The sequence below is a fragment of the Lolium perenne genome, chromosome 7, assembly GCF_019359855.2.
Source record: "Lolium perenne isolate Kyuss_39 chromosome 7, Kyuss_2.0, whole genome shotgun sequence".
NCBI classification, from domain to species: domain Eukaryota; kingdom Viridiplantae; phylum Streptophyta; class Magnoliopsida; order Poales; family Poaceae; genus Lolium; species Lolium perenne.
This window is the reverse complement of record NC_067250.2, coordinates 236,344,490-236,368,435: the sequence shown is the minus strand read 5'-3', so window position 1 is coordinate 236,368,435 and position 23,946 is coordinate 236,344,490. Positions and strand designations below refer to the sequence as shown.

At 49.0% G+C, this 23,946-nt stretch overlaps 2 protein-coding genes across 2 annotated transcripts; one reads left to right on the top strand and one right to left on the bottom strand.

The window, feature by feature from the left end:
* Positions 1 to 1,699: 1,699 nt before the first annotated feature.
* On the top strand, positions 1,700 to 3,049 carry LOC139833878 (uncharacterized). Its single transcript, XM_071824242.1, has 3 exons — positions 1,700 to 1,809; positions 2,578 to 2,758; positions 2,861 to 3,049. The coding sequence occupies exons 1-3, from the start codon at positions 1,700 to 1,702 to the stop codon at positions 3,047 to 3,049; spliced, it is 480 nt and encodes a 159-aa protein (XP_071680343.1).
* A 19,632-nt stretch (positions 3,050 to 22,681) lies between these two features.
* Positions 22,682 to 23,635, bottom strand: LOC127312146 (E3 ubiquitin-protein ligase ATL41-like). The gene has a single exon (XM_051342606.2). The coding sequence runs from the start codon at positions 23,551 to 23,553 to the stop codon at positions 22,831 to 22,833; it is 723 nt and encodes a 240-aa protein (XP_051198566.1). The 5' UTR covers positions 23,554 to 23,635; the 3' UTR covers positions 22,682 to 22,830.
* Positions 23,636 to 23,946: the final 311 nt, after the last annotated feature.

Genomic DNA, 23,946 nt, shown 5'->3' with positions numbered 1-23,946 from the left:
TTGCATCTTGATACAGCGTTTGAACCGTGTAATCTTCCAAATGCCATATAGGTGGACCAAAAACATAACTCAATGCAATTCAGACAAGTTACATTTCGTCCCTGAACAGATTCAGCATCTTCAGTGTTCGTGCTTGATTAGCTCTTGATTTAGGATCAGTCAGAAATTTGCCTGGTAGTCACACAAAATAAGTTTCTCGGTTGCACTGGTTGCATAGTAATCAACGGACTGAAAACCCAAGCCTATATACAAGCTGCACGGCCGACTAGTGCTTAATAAGGTTTGGCTTCAGAGGTACAATTCAGAACAGCAAGCGGACCTGAAGAACTGGAGGAACAGATCCAAAAAGATCCAAGTTTGATGTCTGAAAATAAAATGAGTTACTCACAACTCCAGACTACGGTTCAGCAATTCACAAATTTAACCGATTAAAGACCAAATTCACCTCTTTTACTGTTTCTTCCTTTCTCAGCGGCTCGTTTCGTATAATCACGAATACAGATATGAGGAAACCAATCCGGCAAAATTTTAGTCCAATGAATCGTTGGACAACCAAATGAGTAGTATACAGATCCATGTACAATTTTTGGCTATCTGAACTCTTTCCGGAGAGAGTATCTGCCCGCCTTCGATCCCGCAGCAGCAGCAGCAGCAGCAGCAAGGTTCTTCCCGGCAGGCCCCGCCTTCGCCAGCTCCGCCGTCGCCGGCCACGCGTGCGGCTGCCACTCGGGTACCGCGGACTCCGCAACGACGAGGTTGGTGATGTCCCGGAGAGGCACACGCCTCCGCGCCCTCCCGAGCCGCTTCAGCTTGCAGCTCTTGACAGCGACGCCGTGGAGTCGGGCGACCGCGGCCGCCGACGGCAGGTTCTCCTTGTCGGCGCGGTCAACTGCCATCTGGGGCAGGAGGTGCCGCTCTTGGATTTGGGGCTGTGTGGTATACTAGGCGGCGAGGTGGCTCGAATTGGAGCTTGGGATGGGACTGCCAGGATCTTCCATGGTATTTGTACAGGGGGCATGGAGCCAGGGAGGGAAGAGAAGGCAAGATTTGAGTTTCGGAGGAAAATTTTGGCTGTAGAGGAGTGGAGGGAGCGAAAGGATCTGTGTTTCTTGCCATTTTTGGTCCGAGGCCTACATGAGCCGGCGAATCTTGAAAATTTTCGCGAAAAGATTGGAGGAGATCGGGATTTGGGGCGGGGAGGGAAACGGGGAAGCGGGGCGCGCTGAAAACATCGTGCGGGCTCCTGCGTACTGCGCGGGGGCGAGGGGGAATCGATTTTTTTTGAGTTTGGGGGGAGACGTTTTCATGAGGCCAAAATAGGCACTTTGGAGGAAGCGGGAGGGTTGTCCTCCTACTCCTCCTCGTCGTTGTCTTCCTCCTCCTCCTCCTCCTCGTCCTCGCTGGTCGCGACCGCTAGGACACCATTGTCCTCGTTGAGCTAAAAATCCCGCACCTCGCGGATCGCCCGCCAAGTCTCGTGCTTCCACTCTAGAAATGCGCGCAAGAAGCTAGCGTGCATGTATGCGTGATCATACCGCTGCACCAGCGGTAGCCGCTGGATGCGGCGGCGCATCCCGTCACGAAGCGTCAGCCCATCCGTAGGGGCAGGCGGCACCAACACCTTGCCTTTGTTGAGGTGCCAGCCTCCGGGAAGGGAGACGTCTCGGTGTAGGCACGGCTCAGCGAGCGCCCACCGTCAATGGTATTCCAGCAAGAGAATATAGTGATGGGGTGGCTGCTGGAGCGCTGCCACCACGGCTTGAGGAACTGCAACTGCACTTGTGACACAAAATCGAAGGTCCGCGGGTGGTAACCCGTACCGTTGATGGAAAAAAATCGTCACTTGTACGTCATTTTCTAGTCTGCGTGTCATCTACCGTTGACGGGCAAAATGACTAAGGATGTGTTTTTTTGTTATGGAGGTGATCAAGATCTTGTTGTAACCAGTTACACCGATACTGGTTGGAACACTAATCCAGATGACTCTAAGTCACAATCTGGATACGTATTTATTTTAAATGGTGCAGCAGTGAGCTCGAGAAGTGCTAAGCAAAGCGTTGTGGTGAAATCTTCAACTTAATCAGAATACATTGCTGCTTCGGAGGCTTTATCAGAGGCGATATGGATGAAGTGTTTCATTACTGAGCTTGGTGTGGTTCCTAGTGCGTTGGACCCGATCACCATCTATTGTGACAACATGAGTGCCATAGCCAATGCAGAGGAGCCAAGGTCACACAAGAAGCTGAAACATATCAAGCTACGTTTCATTCTATTCGCGAGTATGTTGAAGACGGTGACATAAATATTTGCAAAGTACACACAGATCTGAATGTGGTAGATTTGTTGACTAAACCTCTCCCTAGAGCGAAACATCACCTACACTAGAACGCCATGGATGTTAGGTATATTACCATGTAATCTAGATTATTGACTCTAGTGTAAGTGGGAAACTGTTGGAGATATACCCAAGAAGGAATAATAAAATGGTTATTATTATATCTCTGTGTTTATGATAAATGTTTGCATCCATGCTATAATTGTATTAACCGGAAACATTAATACTTGTCTATTTTGTAGTCGTCTTGGCGAGAAGGCACTACCTTTGTACGAGCTACTGAAGAAAATAGACAAATTTGTGTGGGACGACGCAGCAGATGCAGCACTTCAGGGGTTGAAGGACATACTCTCCTCCCCACCTATTTTGGCGGCTCCACAAGAGTCAGAGTCCATGCTCCTCTACTTGGAAGCTTCCAACAAAGTCATCAGCCTCGTCATCGTGGTGGAGCGAAAGGAAGAACATGAGTACGGAGTCCAAAGGCCCGTATATTACATTAGCGATGTCCTGACGGAATCCAAACAGAGATACCCTCACTTTCAGAAGCTATCCTACAGAGTGTTCCTAGGTAGCCGGAAGCTAAGACACTACTTCCAGGAGCACCCCATGACAGTTGTGAGTAAAGCTCCATTGTCAACCATCATCAAAACCTCGGACGCAACAGGGCGCTTAGCGAAGTGGGGAATAGAACTCTCCGCCTTCGACATCAACTAGAAAGCCAGAACTTCAATCAAGTCTCAAATTTTGGAGGAATTTTTCGTTGATTGGACTGAAGCGCCAGAAGGCACACCTGTGCCAGAACCAGAAGCTTGGGTCATGCACTTTGACGGATCCAAGCAACATCAAGGCTCGGGGGATGGAGTTACCCTGAAGTCACCTACCGGAGAAGAACTGCAGTACGTTCTGCAGATTCACTTTGAAGCTACAAATAACATGGCGGAATATGAAGCTCTACTACATGGATTGCACATTGCTAAGGAGATTGGGATCAAACACATCATATGTTGCGGAGATTCCGACCTGGTGGCACAACAAGTAGCCGGAACCTGGAACGCCAGAAACTCCGTCATGGCAGCTTACAGAGAAGAAGTTGACGAGATTGCCAAGTGCTTCCTTGGATATGAAGTCAAGTACGTCAGGAGAGATTACAACACAGCCGCAAATATGCAATCCAAGCTCGGATCCGGCAGGAAACCCATTCCGCCTAAAATCTTCCTTGACATCTGCGGACACCCTCTGTGAAGGGCGCTAACCCGGAAAATCCAGACGTGACAATATCTCCGGCTAAAGAAGTGATGGTTATCACTCCGGCATGGACCAAGCCTTACTTGGTCTACCTCATTGATCAGAAGCTGCCGGAGGATGAAGTCCTCGCGCGACAGATCGTCAGACGAGCAAGAACCTGCACAATAGTTGATGCGTAGCTCTACAAGAGAAGATTTTCTTGAAGTGCGTCTCAAACAAAGATGGCATTGCAATTCTTAGAGAGATCCACCTTGGTGATTGTGGGCATCAACCCGCTCCTAGATCCCTCGCTGCAAAAGCTTTCCGGCAAGGATTTTCTTGCTAACAGCTAAAGAAGATGTTGAGAAAATAGTTAAAACTTACCGCGGTTGCTAATACTATGTCACACAACCAAACGCTCTGGCTCAGGAGCTGAAGACCATCCCTATCACTTTGGCCGTTTGCGCTCTGGGGGCTCGATATGGTCGCAAAATTGAAAAAATCATCTCCTGGTGGATTTGAGTACTTCCTGGTCGCTATTGACAAGTTCACTAAGTGGATCGAGGCCAAGCCAGTGAGAAAAGCCGATGGTGCTACAACACTAAAATTTGTTTGCAACCTCGTAGTGAGATATGGCATCCCACATAGCATCATCACAGATAATGGAACAAACTTTGCGCACGGAGAACTGAAGGAGTACTGCAATGATATGGGGATCCGACTAGATCTTGCCTCTGTGGCGCATCCACAATCCAACGGGCAGGTCGAGCGAGCCAATGGCCTTATACTAGCTGGACTTAAAACTCGCCTTGAAGAACCACTGCAGCGAGCAGCCGGAGCTTGGGCTGAGGAGTTAGATTCTGTCATGTGGAGTTTACGAACAACCCCTAACAGATTAATTGGTTTTACACCTTTCTTCCTGGTATACGGATCTGAAGCAGTGTTGCCCTCCGACATCACCCATGATTATTCGCGAGTTTCCGCCTACAATGAAGAAAATGCGAATGAGGCTCGACAGCTATCTGTGGACCTGCTCGAAGAAGCTCGGAACCAAGCTGACCAACGCTCCACCATCTACCGGCAGAAACTCCGACGCTATCATAGCCGTCGAGTCTGGAACCACTCAAAGGAAGGTGACATGGTCCTCCGCCTTCGGCTGGTGAAAGAGCGTAAGTTGCAATCCCCATGGGAAGGACCTTTCGTCATGAGGAAAGTGTTGCACAATGGATCCTACTATCTCGTTGATATCTGTGAGTTAAAGGATAGACCTGCCAATTGGCATCGGAAACGCAAGAGGGAGGATCCGGGTGACGTATACGGTGAAACAGGCCATCCTTGGAATATAGCACAGCTACGTCCTTTCCACACTTAGAAATTTTTGCATTACATACATTGTAACAGTTATTATACATGATCAATGAAATAAAGCCTATGGTTCACTCTTTGAGTCTTTTACCTCCTTTTATTGTTCATTTTTGGATCGTGTATGTTTTCCGACAAAAAACGCAAAGCTGGATGTTTCCGCCTAGGCGTGTATAATGTTGTGATTTTCAAAATCGTGCAGTAGGACCTAAGCTTAAGTTTTCTGGTGAATGAGTTTTCTATTGCGAACTTATGGATTCATGGTTGCGACTTCTGGCACCTCGGCTGGGGGCTTGTTTCCGTGGTTATTGACGGATTGCCATTGGGCTTCGTCGCCGTCGGCGAGCGTTTCCGGCTAAAGGTCTTCCGGCTCGTGGAAGGTCAAATAAGTGAGCCGGATAATTCAGAAACCAGCACTTGCTTTAGAACAAAAGACCACACATATATAATGGTCGCAGGATAAGTGTTTTCTCCCATAATTTTTCTTGCGTAGTTTTTTGTCCTAACTACTTCAAAATAACTTTATATTACCAACCCACGAAGGAGCCGAATGACGCAGCGTTCATATTTTTCTCGCAGGAACAAGTTTTTCACCTCTCCGCTTCTTTAGCCGGAGAAGAAGCGCCTTCGTCACCGCTCTTGGCCTTGTTCTTTCTGCCTTCTTGGAACTGGTCCATGTGCATCGACTCCCATCCTCGGATCCGGCAGGTCTCGCTTCCACTTCACGGGCCTTTTCGAGCTCCGCTTCGAGGGGTTCGTCAGAGGGAAGCACGACCTTGTCGTAGAATTCATCATGGCGTATGCGTCAAGCGATCCGGGTGTCATAGCCACTGCAAGCATCTAGCAGTTGGTTCGGATTTGCATCCTTTGGAATGCCAGTGGTAACTACGTCGATGTTGAGAGTCGGAGCATGGGCCAGGCACATGGCGAGGGACATCTGAGCAGCGCCTCGAGCCGAAGAGGCTTGGAGATCAACCACAAGCTCTGGCAGCACGTCCGTCTTTTGGATGAGCACGCAGACATCGTAGGTTCGGCTGTCCTTGATCGCCAAGTTGTGATAGATCTTGCGACAGGCGGATAACAGATCTTTGCAGTCGTCTCCGGCTAACCTGATAAGATCGTCACGCGGAAACAGATTGTGCTGGGCTTCATCATATCGAAGTGGCTCTGTAAACGGAAAATGTTCAGGATAAAGTGCAATTCAGAGTTACTGAGAAAAGCATAGATTCTAGCTCCGGATTCTTACCCATGACGTTAGTGTTGAGTAGGTCCCAGCCTAGTCTCGCTTGAGTCATGTATGCTTGGAGACTTTGGACATCAGATTGGAGGTTCTTCAGCGTGACAATGTCCTTCTTCCGCTTCTCCACCAGATCGGGTTTCTCTCTGATAAAATTGGAGTTCTTCTCGGTAAGCTTCTTTTCAGCAAGTTTCTGCTTTTCCTCCGCCAACTTAGGGTTTGACTCCATATCCTTATGGGCAGAGAGCAGGTTCTCAAGTTCTGAAGAGGCAGTGGCCAGGGAGCTAGATGCACATGTCCAACCAAACAAGTTATAAGCAAATGCATGTCGGAAGATTGACAAACTACATGAGTGGTCGGATATATACCTTGGGCTTCTTCAAGCTTCTTCTCCAGCTCTCCAATACGCTCATTTGCATCATGAATTTGATCCGCTTGTTTGAGGGTAACGCGGCGTTGCAGAGAGATATTCTTGTGAAGCTCGAAGTGCAAGGCTTGTAACAACGACAAAATAAAGAAAGGATAAGTTCCAATAACAATAAAAAACAAGTCTAGATCTTTTTGAAGTTGTTGACCACCAAAACCCACCGACGAGTAGCGACGGGCAACACGAAGAGTCGGGAGGCTCCCAGGACTGCTGGAGGGCCCTGGTCCCTCGGGTGACGGCCCGCAAAGATCCGGCACGCACGTCCGATGCTGGTGCAAGGGCGTGCCACCTGACCTATACCTGGTCAGGAAGGTGATGGATTGCTTCGACTAGTTTCCTGCATGGCATACACGTAAACATTAAATACGAGCCTCGATCGGCTCTCAGGTTGTCCTGTGAATCGGCTCAAGGAGCCGATCCACCCATGATTCGTATGAGATCTACGATAACATGGTGGTCCTGCTTGATCAATATTAAGTTAAGACGATCTACGATGATCTAGGGTTTTCACCACATAACCGGAACATCCTACGCGTAATTGAGCCTGGCGGACACGAAAGATGATAATAAACCAACCCTAGACAAGGCCTAAAAACCAACGTGGAGTTGATTCTCGGAACATCTTCTCTAGGACTAGCAAACTATACCTTACGTGCCACTGGATCCTTCAACTCGTTTGTAAGGCCTAACTATGTAGATATCAAACTAATCCTTGAAGAACAAGGAGCAATCGTAACGGATCGAATCTACTAAACAATGAGTAAGCAAGGTGCCACCCTTGCACCTAAGATCGGTACAAGGGTGGCTAGATATCCAGGGGAAGCATGACTAATCAAATACGTCGAGAAAGTACCGATGCTAACCCTAACATATCCATGATAACGGTGTTGCTCGCCATCAAAAAGGCTTCAGTACGAGCAACACATGAACAACGAATAAACAAGATTCTGCCTAGATCGCAAGATGCGATCTAGGCAGCATAGCGCTTACCCGGAAGAAACCCTCGAAACAAGGGGTGGCGATGCGCCTAGATTGGTTTGTTGTGAACGTGATCGTCCTTTTTCTCAATAACCCTAGATACATATTTATAGTCCGTAGACTTTCTAACTTGGGAATAATCCCAACCGTGTACGAGCTAAACTCTATCTTTTAATCCTAACCGACACGTATCCTACTATATTTACAGATACACGGGCAATTTAGCCCAAACTCTTTATACAAGGCCGATTCATGAATAATTTCTACGTATATTTGCTAAGCCCACCTCAATCACGGCCCACTCCTGATTTGGTTAAAATCTGGTGATAACACATGCCCCCCTGGTTTTGGTAATGATAATTCCAAAACCACTCTGCTTTTTCTTCGTCGGGTCATGTCGTGGCAGAGCAGAACCGTCGCAGTATCCTTCATCATGATGCCTTGCCTTCTCAACTTCTCCGCGTGATCTGACAGTTTTTTTTCTCTTTTGGCACCACTTCCTCGGAAACAGCTGTGGCATTAAATCTCCACTATATCCCCTTATATTTAACCGCGCCGAACAGTTCGCCTCTTCATCCCCTTGCTCTGTTCTAGCCATCGGCACCAAAAAAAACCCCATCTCCTGTAGCAATGTCTTCCTCTTCCTCCTCCTCCGCCTCGTCGGGTCTTTCTTCCCAATCCTCCCTTTCCTCATCTTCCTCCTCCCGCGAACCCACGCCGGAGTGGGATTTGATGGCGGCGCACAACGAGCGCGCCCCAGAGGAATGGGACCAGGAGGACCATGACTCCTCCGTCTGGTCTGAGGACGACAAGTCCTTGACCAGCGGAGACGATGACCTCCAGTTCCTTGCCGATGGGGAACTGGAGGCGAAGAGCGAGGATGACTCGTTCTCCTGGGACGACTACACTTCCTCCGAGGAGGAGGAAGAAGAGGAGGACGACGACTCCCTCGAAGACTTCCCGCCGGCGAAGCGCTTCCGCGCCGGATCAGATGACGACGACGATGACGACGAGGAGGAGGAGGCTCCCAATGAGGGCTACGGGAGCAGCGACGAAGAGCCCGCTGGCAGCAGCGCCGACGGCAGCTCCGACGGCGACGACGAGGGCAGCAACGGCCCGTAGAGCAGCACCTACTAGTATAGGTCTAGTAGTAGTAGCAGATTGGTCAATAGACCTCTCTTTTGTTCTTCCTCCCTTGAGCAATCGGCTCTTCCTTTGTAAGAAATCCCCTCTATTAATGAAGAAAATGTTCCTCTGTCGATTTTGTTTTCACATCAAATTTTCCGATTGCCAAAGTAAGTCAACGCGCAAAGAGCCGATGGCAGGGCATCGGCCTTTACCATAAACGCGATTAAGGCCAAATCAGTTGCCTATTTACACGCTCATCTGCAACCTTTATTTGAGAGAATGAAACCAAATCCCCCAAATTGCCGTCCAAACAGGTCCAAACCGCGTCCACGCCAACCTTAGGTCTCAAACGCACAGATTCCACTCCTCAGCGAATCCAATGGGAGAATCATCCCAATGCCACGGTCTCTGGCCTGAAAATAATCCGTTAACTGCTCAATTGAGCTTGTTCCTCTAGAGTCGATGACTATGCATCGGCTTTTTTATATTCTGAAGTCGATGTCCGTGCATCGGCTGTGATTTGTATATAAATTTTTTTTTACTGGCCGATTTTATGCATCGGCCCCCATATTTCACTGTCCGTCATCCCACATGCTCGGGAAATATTTCTTGAGGTGTTGACCATTGACGGCTACTGGGAATTTGACACCGTCCAGCTGCTCGAGCATGTATGCATTACCCTTCAAGACCTGGTCGACTTTGTACGGACCGTGCCAATTAGGAGACCATTTACCATATTCTTTATCCTTAGTCCCTAATGGCAACACAGCTTCCCATACTAGATCACCAACCTGAAACTCCTTTGGTCTCACCTTCTTATTGTATGCACGGGCTACCTTGGCTTTGTTTTCTTTAATCTTCTCCAACGACCAAAGTCTGAGTTTCGTTGAATCCTCAATAGTATCACTCATCAGGGCTGCATATTCTTCAGCTGTTAGATCATTCTGAAACGTAACACGTCTCGATCCAGCCGTAATTTCCCAAGGCAATACGGCTTCCTGCCCATAGACCAGCTGGTATGGCGAAGTTAATATAGCTCCATGGCATGACATGCGGTAGGCCCACAAAGCTTCTGACAATACCTCATGCCAACGCCTAGGGTTCTCGTCAACTTTCCTCTTAATCAGCTTGATAAGGCTCTGGTTGGACGCTTCAGCTTGCCCGTTGGCTTGAGCATAGTATGGAGACGATCGGATCAGCTTAATCCCCATGTCATCGCAGAACTTTCTGAATTCCTTAGAAACAAAAACCGATCCTCCATCGGTCGTGATAGTCTGGGGAATCCCGAATCTATGAATGACATGTTCTTTCACAAAATTGATAACATCTTCCGATTTTACCTTCTTCATAGGGACGGCCTCCACCCATTTAGTGAGGTAATCTGTAATGGCCAAAATCCACTCGTGGCCTTTGCTCGATGCAGGATGGATTTTACCGATCATATCCATGCCCCAACCTCGAAATGGCCAAGGCTTGATGATGGGGTTCATTGCTGATGCGGGCACCATCTGAATTTTCCCAAACATCTGACACGCTTGACATCCTTTATAGTACCTAAAGCAGTCCTCAAGCATGGTGGGCCAGTAAAACCCTGATCGCCTAATCAGCCACTTCATCTTATGAGCCGATTGGTGAGTTCCACAGGCGCCTTCATGCACCTCGTGCAAGAGCCGATTAGACTCGGTTGGTCCCAGGCATTTGAGCAGTAACCCTTCTAACGTCCTGTAGAACATGTCATCTCCTATAAGGACATATTTCATGGCCTTGTACCTTATCCGTTTAGGTGCCCCCCGAGCCGGATCCTTCAAGTAATTGAAGATATCGGCTCTCCAATCATCCTGTTCCAGGAACTGCACCTGAACTTCGGACCCGTCTGGTATGTCCTTGTAACCTGACGCCATCTGTGCGAGATCGTTGGCCTCGGTATTTTGAGATCTTGGGACCCAATTGAAGTTGATGTACCGAAATTGTGCCATCAGCTCACGGCATTCCATCCATAATGGGAAGAGTGACTCACTCTCGCACTTGTATTCGTCCGTGAGCTGGGAAATCACCAACTTAGAGTCTCCAAAAAGTTCCACCGCTTCTGCCCCGGCTTCCAAAAGCAACTCCATTCCCTTGCGTATTGCCTCGTACTCAGCGACATTGTTGGTGCAAGGGGTAGATAACCATGGAGAAGGAATATGTTGCCCCCCGAGGCGACACGAGTAGAATGCAGATGCCGCAACCATCGTCACAAGCCGATCCATCGAAGAACATAGCCCATGCACGTACAGACAGTGCTGCTATATCAGTATTGATTCGTTCGGCGATGAGATCGGCCAACGCTTGTCCTTTGACCGCTTTCGCAGGCTGATACCGGAGATCAAACTCCGATAATGCAAACATCCATTTACCAAGTCGGCCTTTTAAAACAGGGGCCGACAACATATGTTTGACGACGTCTGATTTGCATATGATGATAATTTCTGCCGTAAGAAAGATGTGACGAAGCTTGGTGCAGGTGAAAAACAAGCAGAGGCACAACTTCTCGATTTCAGGATACCTCGTCTCTGCATCCAACATCCTTCTGCTGAGGTAGAAAGCCACCTTTTCCAGACCATCATAAAGTTGCACCACCATTGACGCGATGGAAGTGTCAGCTACCGATAAGTAAATGTAGAATGGTCTGTCTTGCTGAGGCGGAACCAGCACAGGCGGTGTCGATAGATACTCCTTAATCTCGTCAAACGCCTGCTGCTGCTCTGCCCCCCAGTGAAACTCGTCATCAGATTTAATTTTCACCAACCCCATAAACGGCTCAATTCGTCCCGACAGATTGGAGATGAATCTTCGGACGAAGTTGATTTTGCCAATGAGGCATTGGAGTTCCTTCTTCGTGGTAGGTGGTTGCATGGTGCGCACTGCCTCCTGGCTTTTCAAGCCGATCTCGATTCCACGTTCATGAACCAAGAAACCTAAGAACTGACCGGCCGTCACCCCAAAGGCACACTTCTTTGGATTCATTCTTAGTCCGAATTTTCTGGTTCGGTTCAGGATGCGTCGCAAATCCTCCAAGTGTCCTTCTACGGAGACAGACTTGACCACCACGTCATCAATGTAGATTTCCACCAATTTGCCGATCAGATCATGAAAGATGTAATTCATGGCTCTTTGGTACGTTGCACCGGCGTTCTTCAGTCCAAAAGTCATGACTACATATTCAAACAAGCCCACTGAACCAGGTACTCTGAATGCAGTCTTGTGTATATCTTCTGGAGCCATGAAAATCTGATTGTAGCTGGCGTTGCCATCCATGAAACTTAAGACCTTATGACCAGCAGCTGCATTGACCAATGTCTCTGCTACCGGCATGGGATATTCATCCTTTGGAGTGGCTCTATTGAGATCTCGAAAATCTATGGCAACGCGCCATCGGCCATCCTTTTTTCTGTACAGGCACTACATTGGAAATCCATTCAGCATACCTGCACGGCCTGATGAACCCGGCGATCAACATTTTCTCGACCTCCTTCTTGACTTCTTCTAGGATATCGGCCTTCATCTGACGTGCACGTTGCTGGAACGGCCGAAATCCTTTCTTGAGAGGGAGCCGATGTTCAATGATGCTTCTGTCTAACCCAGGCATCTCTGTGTAATCCCATGCAAAGCAATCCGGGTATTCTTTTAACAGAGCTATCATCTGGCTCCTGAGATGTGGATCTAGCTTTTTGCTGATAAAAGTTGGTCGTGGCTTATCCCCAGGACCAATGTCAACCTCTTCTAGCTCATCAGCCGATGTAAACCCATACCCTAGCTTTCCGTCGCCTGCTAGATCGATGTTAAACACAGGTAAAACATATGGCGAGGATAGTATGGGCCGATTGCTGGAATCGGCCCCCATTTTTATTGCATTGCTCAATGAAGGTTTACATCTTGTTCGTGCTTTATTACGACTACGTGGCATGCTTGAGAATAGATCATCACTTTTTATTTTTTGGGGCCGATCGCAGGGATCGGCCTTGCCACGTATGTCCGTTGCCTTTGCTCTTGTTATACTGTCAGGCCGGTGGATAAGACCAGCATCACCCCGTTTTTTGTCACTTCGATGCACTCACAGCCGTCCAAACTGATTCCGGAGAGCGGCTCTTGGCCTCCCGCTTCCCAAATGTTCATGCCAGCCGTTGAGATTTCGGCTGAATCATCTGCGTGGACGACCTCCACTTCATCTCCATCCCACTGTATCAAGCATTGGTGCATCGTGGATGGAATGCAGCAGTTAGCGTGGATCCAATCTCTCCCTAGCAGGACAGCGTAAGTGCTTTTGCTGTCGACGATGAAGAATGACGTAGGGATGGTCTTTTGGCCTACAGTTAAGTCCACGTTCAGAACGCCTTGCGCCTCGGATGCTTGGCCGTTGAAGTCGTTCAGAGTGACGTTGGTTTTGATCAGATCCGCGCTAGAGCGTCCCAAGCGACGTAGCATGGAGTATGGCATTATATTGACTGCCGCTCCCGTGTCGACCAGCATCTTATTGACAGGCTGCCCGTTGATATAACCTCTTAAGTACAGGGCCTTCAGATGCCTGTAGCTCCTTTCTCGCGGTTTCTCAAAGATGACTGGCCGTGGGCCGCAGTCGAGCTGTGCTATAGGTGCATCTTCTGTTCCTAGAGCACAAAACTCCGACGGAAGAATGAACACCATGTTCGTGCCAGCCGATGTCTCATCATCGGCTTTCTTTTGTTTGGGGCGCCACTCCTTCTTCTGTGGACGACCCTCCTCATCCAGAGTTTACTGAATTTTCGCGGCCAGATCAGGCCGCGCTTTCCTTAACGCGTGTAGGTATCGTCTCTCGGCTTCCTCTACGCTACGTAGTCGCTGAACCCTACGCTTTTGAGAATGGCTGAGTCCATCAGGGCACCACCTTAGCCGGTGGTATCTATCTTCTTCTTCATCGTCATCTTCTAACTCCTCGAGATCTTCCACCCGAGAGGACTCAACTTGCTTGTTCCGAGATGGGAGAGGCCCTAGACGCTTGAACACTGACACGTCTCCTGCGTCCCTCTTTTTCTGTCTACACTCTGGGCAGTTGCCGATTGTAGGCAATCGGCTCATCCCTGAATCCCAGCAATGATTGAAGAAAGGACAATCCCAGTGTCTGTCCACGTCGTCCTGCTCTCTTGACTTCCCCTTGGCACGGCGCTCATACCTTTCGTCATCTCGATCATACCGACGATGTCTCCTGTTATCCACACTAGACCGACGATCTCTTTCGTCGTCGTCATCGTCGTATCGTCGGCGCTGATCGTATTGACGCTCATATTTGTTGAGGAGGTGCTCGGAGAGAGGTCGCTGATATCGCACGTTCCTCACTTGCTCCTCTGTGATGTAGCGCTTGTCATTACGTTGGGGCCGGTCACGTGGAACGGCCTCCTCTTTTTCTTTGCCACGAGAGCGGCTGCTCTCGCCTTTGTCCTTACCAGGGTGGTACACAGGTCCTACCATGTTGATGCTGAACGAGAAACCTGGCTGGCACCTCCCAGGGTAAGTGCACTCCACCATGTTAACGGCAGGGAAGGGGTGCGTGTCAACTTTCATGGGGTACTGGCTGAAAATTAGACGGCCTTGTTCTATCGCCATTTGGATCTGCTGACGCCACACCCTGCAGTCGCTGGTGGTATGGGTGAACGTGTTATGCCACTTGCAGTATGGCCTTCCGTTCATCTCTTGCACCGTAGGGATTTTATGGTCTTCGGGTAACTTCAGCTGCTTCTCCTTGAGTAAGAGGTCGAAAATCTGCTCAGCTTTGATTACGTCGAAGTCAAACCCTTTTGCAGGACCTTGTGGTTTAACCCATTTGCAGGACACGGGGTTTGCCCCCCGAGTCCATTCAGCCACGGCTACCTCCTGATCTCCCGCAGAGTCTTCATCTCCTTCTGTCTCAACCAGGACTACCGCGCGCTTGAACTTGTCCTGGTACAACTCTGGGTGGCGCTGTTCATATAATGATAGTTTCTGAACCATATGCGCCAGTGAAGTGTACTCTGCTTGGGAAGCCATATCCTTGATCGGCGATGCAAGACCCACCACTGCCAGATCGACTGCTTCTTTTTCATTCATACGAGCCGAATAGCATCGGTTCCTGATGACCCTGAAGCGTTGAATGTATTCCGATACCGTTTCTCCGCGCTTCTGTCATACTTGTGCTAGATCGGCAATGCCAGCCTCGGAATCTTCTGAGTGGTATTGCATGTGGAACTGTTCTTCCATCTGCTTCCAAGTCCGGATTGAATCTGGTGGCAGCGAGGTGTACCATCAGAAAGCCGATCCTATGAGAGATTGCGCGAAAAACCTCACACGTAATGGGTCTGATGCTGAGATCATGCCCAACTGTGCCAAATATCGGCTCACATGCTCAACTGAACTAGAGCCTTCCGATCCACTAAACTTGGAGAATTCAGGGAGCCGATATTTGGGTGGTAGTGGGATCAAATCGTACTCGTTGGGGTACGGCTTGGAGTAGCTGATTGCCCTCCTCTTCGGCACCATGCCGAATTGGTCCCTCAAGATTGCACTGATCTGATCCACGGTGCTAGCTGCAGGAGTTGAGCTTTGATGATTCGTTGGAGTGGCATACTTAGCTAGCCACGCCTGCTTCTCGGGATCCGATCCAGAAACCCCTCCTGCTGTTCCAGAAATCCCTACTGTTGCAACCTGGTTTGTGCGCGCCCAGTTATTGCAGTCTGGCACATATGTGCACATGTATCCGTGCGGGATCTCCTTAGGCGGTTCATACAAGAACTGGTAATCACTAGGATCGCCACCGATCTTGTAGACGACGTATACCGGTGAACTCGGCAGTTCTGGTGCTGCTAGCGGGAACGGCAGCGGTGGTCTGGTCTGGAACGGTATCTCTCCTTGGTGAGTCCCTAGGGCAGGTCCTAACGGAGAGTACTGATGCTTCATGATTTCCTGGACCACGCGCAGCGCAACACACTCTAAAGCGTTCACCAGGCTCTCAGAGTGGCGGTGTAGCGAATGCGCTACCATGTGATTAACCTCCTGACGTAGAGACCTGGTGCGTTCTTCTGAAGGAGTAGACAGATCCACTCCATCGAGAGCGCCTTCAGCTGAGAACCCTTTCCACCTGATGCCGTGTGAGCGGGTCCTCTGGAAAGAGCCGATGAGGTCGGTCTCGAAGAGAGCTTTGATCTCGTCGTACTTCTTCTTGTACTCCTCAGACAGGTCTTCGTACGTGACTGGATCTTCCGCCATCTCTGATGCGGATGTTGATGCAGTTGTTGTAGAAGAAGGTCCCACCGGGCGTGCCAGAATGTGTTGACCACCAAAACCCACCGCCGAGTAGCGACGGGCAACACGAAGAGCCGGGAGGCTCCCAGGACTGCTGGAGGGCCCTGGTCCCTCGGGCAACGGCCCGTAAAGATCCGGCACGCACGTCCGATGCTGGTGCAAGGGTGTGCCACCTGACCTATACCTGGTCAGGAAGGTGATGGATTGCTTCGACTAGTTTCCTGCATGGCATATACGTAAACATTAAATACGAGCCTCGATCGGCTCTCAGGTTGTCCTGTGAATTAGCTCAAGGAGCCGATCCACCCATGATTCGTATGAGATCTACGATAACATGGTGGTCCTGCTTGATCAATATTAAGTTAAAACGATCTACGACGATCTAGGGTTTTCACCACATAACCGGAACATCCTACGCGTAATTGAGCCTGGCAGACACGAAAGATGATAATAAACCAACCCTAGACAAGGCCTAAAAACCAACGTGGAGTTGATTCTCGGAACATCTTCTCTAGGACTAGCAAACTATACCTTACGTGCCACTGGATCCTTCAACTCGTTTGTAAGGCCTAACTATGTAGATATCAAACTAATCCTTGAAGAACAAGGAGCAATCGTAACGGATCGAATCTACTAAACAATGACTAAGCAAGGTGCCACCCTTGCACCTAAGATCGGTACAAGGGTGGCTAGATATCCAGGGGAAGCATGACTAATCAAATACGTCGAGAAAGTACCGATGCTAACCCTAACATATCCATGATAACGGTGTTGCTCGCCATCAAAAAGGCTTCAGTACGAGCAACACATGAACAACGAATAAACAAGATTCTGCCTAGATCGCAAGATGCGATCTAGGAAGCATAGCGCTTACCCGGAAGAAACCCTCGAAACAAGGGGTGGCGATGCGCCTAGATTGGTTTGTTGTGAACGTGATCGTCCTTTTTCTAAATAACCCTAGATACATATTTATAGTCCGTAGACTTTCTAACTTGGGAATAATCCCAACCGTGTACGAGCTAAACTCTATCTTTTAATCCTAACCGACACGTATCCTACTATATTTACACATACACAGGCAATTTAGCCCAAACTCTTTATACAAGGCCGATTCATGAATAATTTCTACGTATATTTGCTAAGCCCACCTCAATCACGCCCCACTCCTGATTTGGTTAAAATCTGGTGATAACAGAAGTATCATTGCCGGAAATATTTCCGACATGACGCTTGGGGGCTACAACGACACTTCAAAATTTCTCAGGTTGGTTCACTCAAACTATCAAGGTGAAAACTGAAATTGGTTTCCGCCTAGATACTTGGGGGCTACTGGAAGAATGGTTTACCTTAGAGAAGCTCGTCAAAGAACTCACATTTATCTTTCTTGTGTTGTTGAATGTCAGAAGATTCAGCATCAACTTTGCCCCATGTGTTATGCAACATGGAATTCAATAGATCCTGCTCAAGCTCCCATTTCTCCGCCTCGGTGAGCTTATTGAAGAACTTGGCAGTATACGCCTTTGGCGTGGAATAGAGGTCGGTTGGATCACAAAAGTTTGCCGGAAATACGATGGTATCATGAGTCAGAGCTTCAACATTGTCTGCAGAGGCAACCTCCGCCTCCTCTTGGCTCTTGTCTTGGGCTTCCTCAGGGGCAGCCCGCTGGGTGGTGGTGCAGCTTCCGTCCTTCTACCCGCTGCTCACGGGATTTACTTCCACTTGAGCTTGGTCTCCGGCAGCGGGGCTAGGGGGTGGCTAAGGTTCAGTCGGAGATGGTTGGGGAGCTGCGGTTGAGGTGCTTGGTGGAACGTGGGTGTTGGGGCCGACGGCCGAAGATGTCTTCATGAAACTGGTGATTGGCTTCTGGGTAGTAACCCGTGAAGTGGTAACCTTCTGGCTCCTGAACCAAGTAATGAAGAAAATGAATAAAGTTTAACCTTACAATGAAAAGAGATCGTGTTCCAGAAACTTACGCAGCTCCGGGGAGTGTTGGGCGAGTTCCTCTTCCGGCGGTGGCAAGCATTTTGATGCGCTCGTGCTCCGCCTTCTTGGAATCATAGCACCGAGGGCCGGAGGAACAAGTGGTTTGTGCCTTCTTGGCGGAGGCTTCGCCGCTAGTTCCAGCGTCAGCGCCGGAGGCTTTGCCGCGAGGACGCTTGGGGGCACGGGGAGCAGCCTTCTTCTTGGGTGCTTCTTCTTCCTCCTCCTCTTGCTCGTCCTCCGGATCCTCCTCCGCCTTCTCGGTGTCGACGGGGGAGCGGAAAATGACTCGTAAATCTTCTTCCACCAAAGCGTTGAGCTGGAAACGAAGTGTTAAAAGGTTAGAAAAATGCGAAGACAAAAAGCAAAATGGCCAAGTGCAAAAGGTACTGGAGGGCATTTGTTGTTGATGTACATGTCCTTGTTGATTTCTGGGACCTCCTGGTCGCCGGTGAGCTTCACGAGCGTCAGGATCCCCTTTTTCAGAGAATTTGTGGGCATGTTGTCCTTTGTTGCCCGCAGCAGGTCGTCCACCCCGGAGTACTCGCAGATCAGTCGCTTGTTGTACTTTAGCAGATGGATCCGATGCGTGAAGAACCAGCTTAGGGTTAGGTCCATTCCAGTTAAACCGTTATGGACCAACCACAAAATCCTCCGGGCCATCATGTCCAGCTCCGGGTGCTGGGCAAGATTTGGGATGTAGCTCCAACTGGCGAGCTCCTCCGGAGGGTTGTTGGAAAATGTGGGGAGGCCATTGTGGCGACCCGAAACTGCTTCATTCTTGAGGCAGAACCATCCGTCATTCCAGTACCGGACGGACTCGTGCGAGGCAAGGGGCGGAAACACCCTCTTACCGTGGAGCACGAAGGTCATGCTTCAGCAGTTGACCATTCGTCCCCTTCTTCACTCTGTAGAAGAACCGAAGGAGCCGGACATCTGGCCGGACTCCGAGGTAGCCTTCGCAGAGGGTGGTGAAGTTGGAGAGGATGAGGTAGGAGTTGGGGCCGATGTTGTGGGGCTGGAGCGCATACGTACTGAGCACCGAAAGAAAAAAGTCAGAGGGCGGAAATGAGAGGCCTCGCTCCACCTACGCCTTGCTGAAGACCCACTCGTCAGGTGCCAGAGTCGGGGTAATGGAGTCCTTGGTGAAACTCCAGGAATCTGGAGCCACGAGCCCTTCTTTTTCGAAGGCTCTGAGCTCTGACTCGGTGACGTCGCAGGGCCACCACTAGCCTTTCTCCTCTTCGCGGTTCCAGGCTTTGGAAGCCTTCTTCATCTCCGTCTCTTGAACTTCAGCGGCCATGCGAGCTTGCCCTTCCAACTCTTCTTGAATTTCTTCTAAAGTCGGAATTCTTCCGAGGAGGTTGCTGGAAGAGGTGGATTAAGGTTGAGCTATTCTTATGTTGGAAATGTTGGGAGATAGGAACACTAAGTGTTCAACGAAAGTTGGTTCCGCTAAATTTGGTGGAGGGCTACACGGAGAACTATCGGTGTACTTAGGGGAGCTATCGGACATGTTTTCGGCTGCGGGCATAGTAATGAAAGTTTAAGTATCAAATCCTACTGAGGTCTATCTTCTCCAAGTCCGGTGGACTTACTAGCAATGGCGTGCCAGTTCCATGTGGCGCCGATGAAGGTTGAGGTCTCAGACTTGACGCGTTGGCCTCCGGCGAGACCACGAATCGGCGGTGGAGCGAGATTCCTGATCAAACGTGTGCAGCACGGGTCGAGGAGGACCTTGGAGCGGTGGCGCTTGAAGGTTTCCGGGGGGAGCTCATCGGAGCAAGATCCGTCGGGCGGCGCTGGTGCGAGGTTGAAGACGAAGTGGTGAGAAGAGGTGAAAGAATGAAAGTGACAGTGCGGATGGGGTATTTATAGACCCCGCGCGGAGATGCGTGTGTCGGATCCTACGGTGGGAACGAAACGGTCGCGCCGTTGGATGTCCGCCACGTGTCCTAGGTCAAATGCGGTAAAACTGAAGCAGCGGTGACCTAACTGCACGTCTCCGATTTTTCTGGCAAAGATTCACAGTTCCGAAAATTTAGCGCGAGAAAAGAGGAAGTTATGTGCTACGTGGGCAAAAGATCTGCTAAGTTACCGTTACAGAAGAACGAATGATTTCCGGTTGAATGAAGTCGAAAACGATAAAGTTTTGGAAGCTCTTCGAGATTCTCTTTGGATCTGAACGGAGCTAGGCGGAGGAATGATGAATCTTGAAGAACTTCGAGGGCTACTGTTGTGGGTATACTTTATGGGTATGGCAACGGCATGATCTAGATCCGGCAAACCCGGGTGACCTACAGATGGTGGTGGTGGCATATGGCCTACCGGGCGGCCCAGTTGCTGTTGATAAAAGATGGTTGAAGTCCAGCCCAGGAATAGGAGCCGGATCCTAACCGACCTATGCAAGTAGGCGGATCCATGGAGGCCCATGAAGTATCCGGATCCATGACGGCAAGATTAGATCTAGGTGGATCCTTGACGTGCACGTCAATATATAATCTGTAATTAGGGCATCTTGTATTCCGGCTAGGACTCTCCGTGTAAACCCTAGATCCGGGCGCCTTTATAAGCCGGATCCTGGGAGCCCTAGTGGCACAACCACAACTCATTGTAACAACACGAAACCGCCCAGATATTTCCAGACAAGCAGCAGTAGGCCCTATCCTCGAGCAGATGTTTCGAAGCTAGGTAAATCGCGTACCACCGTCCCGAGTGCTCTCTGCCCTATGGTCCCTACTTCTTCCCCCCTTAGTGAGGATCCCTCCTCCGGGATATCGTCGAATAGGCAACGACATATACCAAGAATCGCGTCCTCGAGCCGGTTAGAAACATTCGCAGTCACACCTTCTTTGTCGGCATGAACTGGAGTGTCTCCGTCGATAGCAACAAGGTCCATACCATCCAAGCCGGTAACATCTACTATGCGGATTTGTCTAAAATTAAATCTTATGTTTACAATACTCGTGCCTGGGAAAAGCAGCCGGAAGTAGTCACTAGTTATGGAGCAGGTGCTCTATGGCATAATGAACAGCCTTTCGTTAAGAGTACTGCCGTACCGTCGAGTAGTCTGAACTACAGATGGTGCCGCCTTATGGTGAGGATAGTTGCACATACTATGACTACTATGATGGGTATGCATTAGACTGATCCGCCGTACCTACTGGACGGTGTGTAGCATGTATATACATATCTATCTATCTATCTATCTATCTATCTATCTATCTATCTATCGAGGACGTCATTATTTTATTTGTACCTAACTACTAGTAATTTAGATTTTCCATGCGTATACCAGGACAAGAGAAATCCTAAGTGAATGTACTATGTTAGATATTGTCATCTCTTGATAATGTTTTAACTCAATTATGTGTTTGATTTATTTTGTATTGTGAGCTCGAATTAGCTTGGCATGGATCATCTCTTTTTACTGAATATTCACTAGTGTCTACTATGGAGGGTGTACATTGCTATTCCATCCTCAAATAAGTGTAGTTCTAGCTCTTGTCCTAAATCCAAGCTTTTTAACTTTGACTAGTTTAATTGGAAAATGTAAACCCCAAATTAGTATCATTCTATCTGCTTTGAAATGTAGTTTCATATACTGATTTTATATCATATATGTACTCTTTTGTACAATGTTAGTCAAATTTGAGAAATTCTTGACTCATAACAAGAGCTAGAAGTACACTTATTTGATGATAGAGGGTGTACCTTCACCTTCTCCATCATGGGCACAATTAATTTATGTATTTATTAACGGAGAACTGAGATTTCTAGTACGGGGAAACTATGGCACTTATGGTTGAAAGCTCATTTTGAAAAAAGACTACTCATGTCAGCAAATTACAGGAAAAATGCCACGGATTTATCTCTAATAAATAAGAGAAACTTTATTATCCCAAAAAATTTAACAAAAACACTCGGATTTTTTTTTGTCTGATAAATGATACTGTATCATGTACTCTCCGGCACCGTGCACATCATGGTATATTTATGGGCACCCTCAAACAGTACGATTATAGTCTCATAATATTTATTAATTTGTGGAATATCGATGCAAAATTATGTGAAAAATCTATTTGACATTAAATTTTCTAGTTTTATGTGAGATACGCTATCTATCTATGATACCGGTATCATCTTTTTCATCATAAATTATAGTAATATGTTATTTTTTTTGCATGCATGACTATGGGCGGTCTAATCCCATACGGAGCTAGTTGCCTAGTAGGACTATACAACATCATACAATGAACTATGACATCTACTACGTCCATCCCCTTTCGGTATATTCTTATGTTGTCAATTTATTCAACATAATATTAATTATATAACATAAAAATTATTACATTAAAAAGTAGAACATCTGAGATTTCTAATATATGTTTTGTAATATATATTGTGTATTATCATGTTCAAATTAACGATCTGGCGACACGCGCAAGCTCTATAAACCGTCTATAAACCGGGAGAGAGAGAGAGTAATTGAATTATTAACAATTTTAATCTCAAACACTACAACTTTTAGTTGAGAAGTCTCAATCCTGCGAAGTTTTCGACCTGAACAACCATAGGTTTCCATTGTGAAAGTTGTTCTTAGGGAATATGGAACCGAAGAGAGAAGAAAGAGTGAAATGCAGGAACCAATGCTGTACACCACCCGAGGTGGGAAAGTTGTTAGTTTTGACTTTTGACCTTATAAGAACGTTCAGCCACCAGACACTATTTTCGCGGTTACTTCTGATCTGGGGGAAACAAGCGGTTTGCCCTTGGGGCATGTACAGAAAAATGCTGGGCCATGTGAAGGGCGGGGAAATTTGTTTCCCAAGAAGAGTAACACACAAGTATGATTTGCACCTGCTACCATTACACTACCTCCGCCAAATGGGGATCTGCCATCGCCGGGGAAGGCGAGCTTGACCGGCCCATCCGACTGTCCGGCGTCACAGGCCTAGTCGGCGATGGAGACATTACAGAATTGGCAATGCTCGCGTGGAGGAAAAGCTCCGAGTGCGTCGGGGACCTGATCACGGGAGACGGCGACCTTGACGCCGCAGCATTGTGCACTCGCGTCGTCTCCCCTCCCTTGGGCGACGCCCCGTACGGTCGCAGCTCCGGCAGCGGTGGCGACATGGACGCCACGCCCAGGCGGACTTTCTCCGGCCCCGGGCTCGCCCGGCACACCGGGCACGTCGCGTGCGATAGCAGCCACACGTCGACGCAGCTCGCGTGGAAGTAGTGCTTGCACGACGGCAGCATGCGCACCAGCGCGCCCTCCTGGAGCTCCTCGATGCACACCGCGCAGCCGTCCGCCGACGCAGCCTTTGCCTTGCCCACGCCGCCCCAGCGACCGGGCGAGGCGGCGTGGTATGTAAACTTCGGGAGCACGGCGACGTCGTCGGGGGCGAGGCCCAGCTGCTCCCCGGTGAACAGGTCGACGTGCCCGGAGCCGATGCCGGCGTCGCCGCCCCTGCGCGCGCGGCGGGCGGTGTTGATGGACCGGGCGAAGTAGACGAGGCCGAGGAGGACGATGGCGATGAAGAGGCCGATGCCCGTGTACTGCAGCGTCGTGGACGCCGACCAGGACATTGCCTCGGCGATCACGCGCGCTGGGCGGTGAGTGGGTTTCCAACGAGGAAGATGGGCAGGCTTGTTCGAGACGTCGCGTCAAAGCTGCGGCCGATGCTACATTTTATTTGCCAGAATGGAGTGGGCGGATAAAGCCGATCTGCCTGTGAATGAATTATTATGCATGTGTCTTTTGAGTTAGGATATACAAGCACCTGGAAAATGCCAGGCACGTAAAGGATCGTGGTATTCTGATTTCTTGATGATCCGCTACTTTGTTTAAGACTATCCACTTAGTTAGCCACCACGCATCGGAAACAATACTTTTATGCCACGCATGTGAAAATATAGTCAAGAAAAACCTCGCATATTAACATGCATGTCGAAATCTATAAAATACATCTGGAAGCTATT

What these genes read in the sequence shown, in the direction of transcription:
- LOC139833878 (XM_071824242.1), top strand. Translation starts at nt 1,700, where the DNA reads ATGGTATTCCAGCAAGAGAATATAGTGATGGGGTGGCTGCTGGAGCGC. An exon ending in AAATCGAAGGTCCGCGGGTG is followed by an intron (nt 1,810 to 2,577) that starts GTAACCCGTACC and finishes TCTATTTTGTAG; the next exon opens with TCGTCTTGGCGAGAAGGCAC. An exon ending in ACTTGGAAGCTTCCAACAAA is followed by an intron (nt 2,759 to 2,860) that starts GTCATCAGCCTC and finishes GAATCCAAACAG; the next exon opens with AGATACCCTCACTTTCAGAA.
- LOC127312146 (XM_051342606.2), bottom strand. Translation starts at nt 23,553, where the DNA reads ATGTCCTGGTCGGCGTCCACGACGCTGCAGTACACGGGCATCGGCCTC.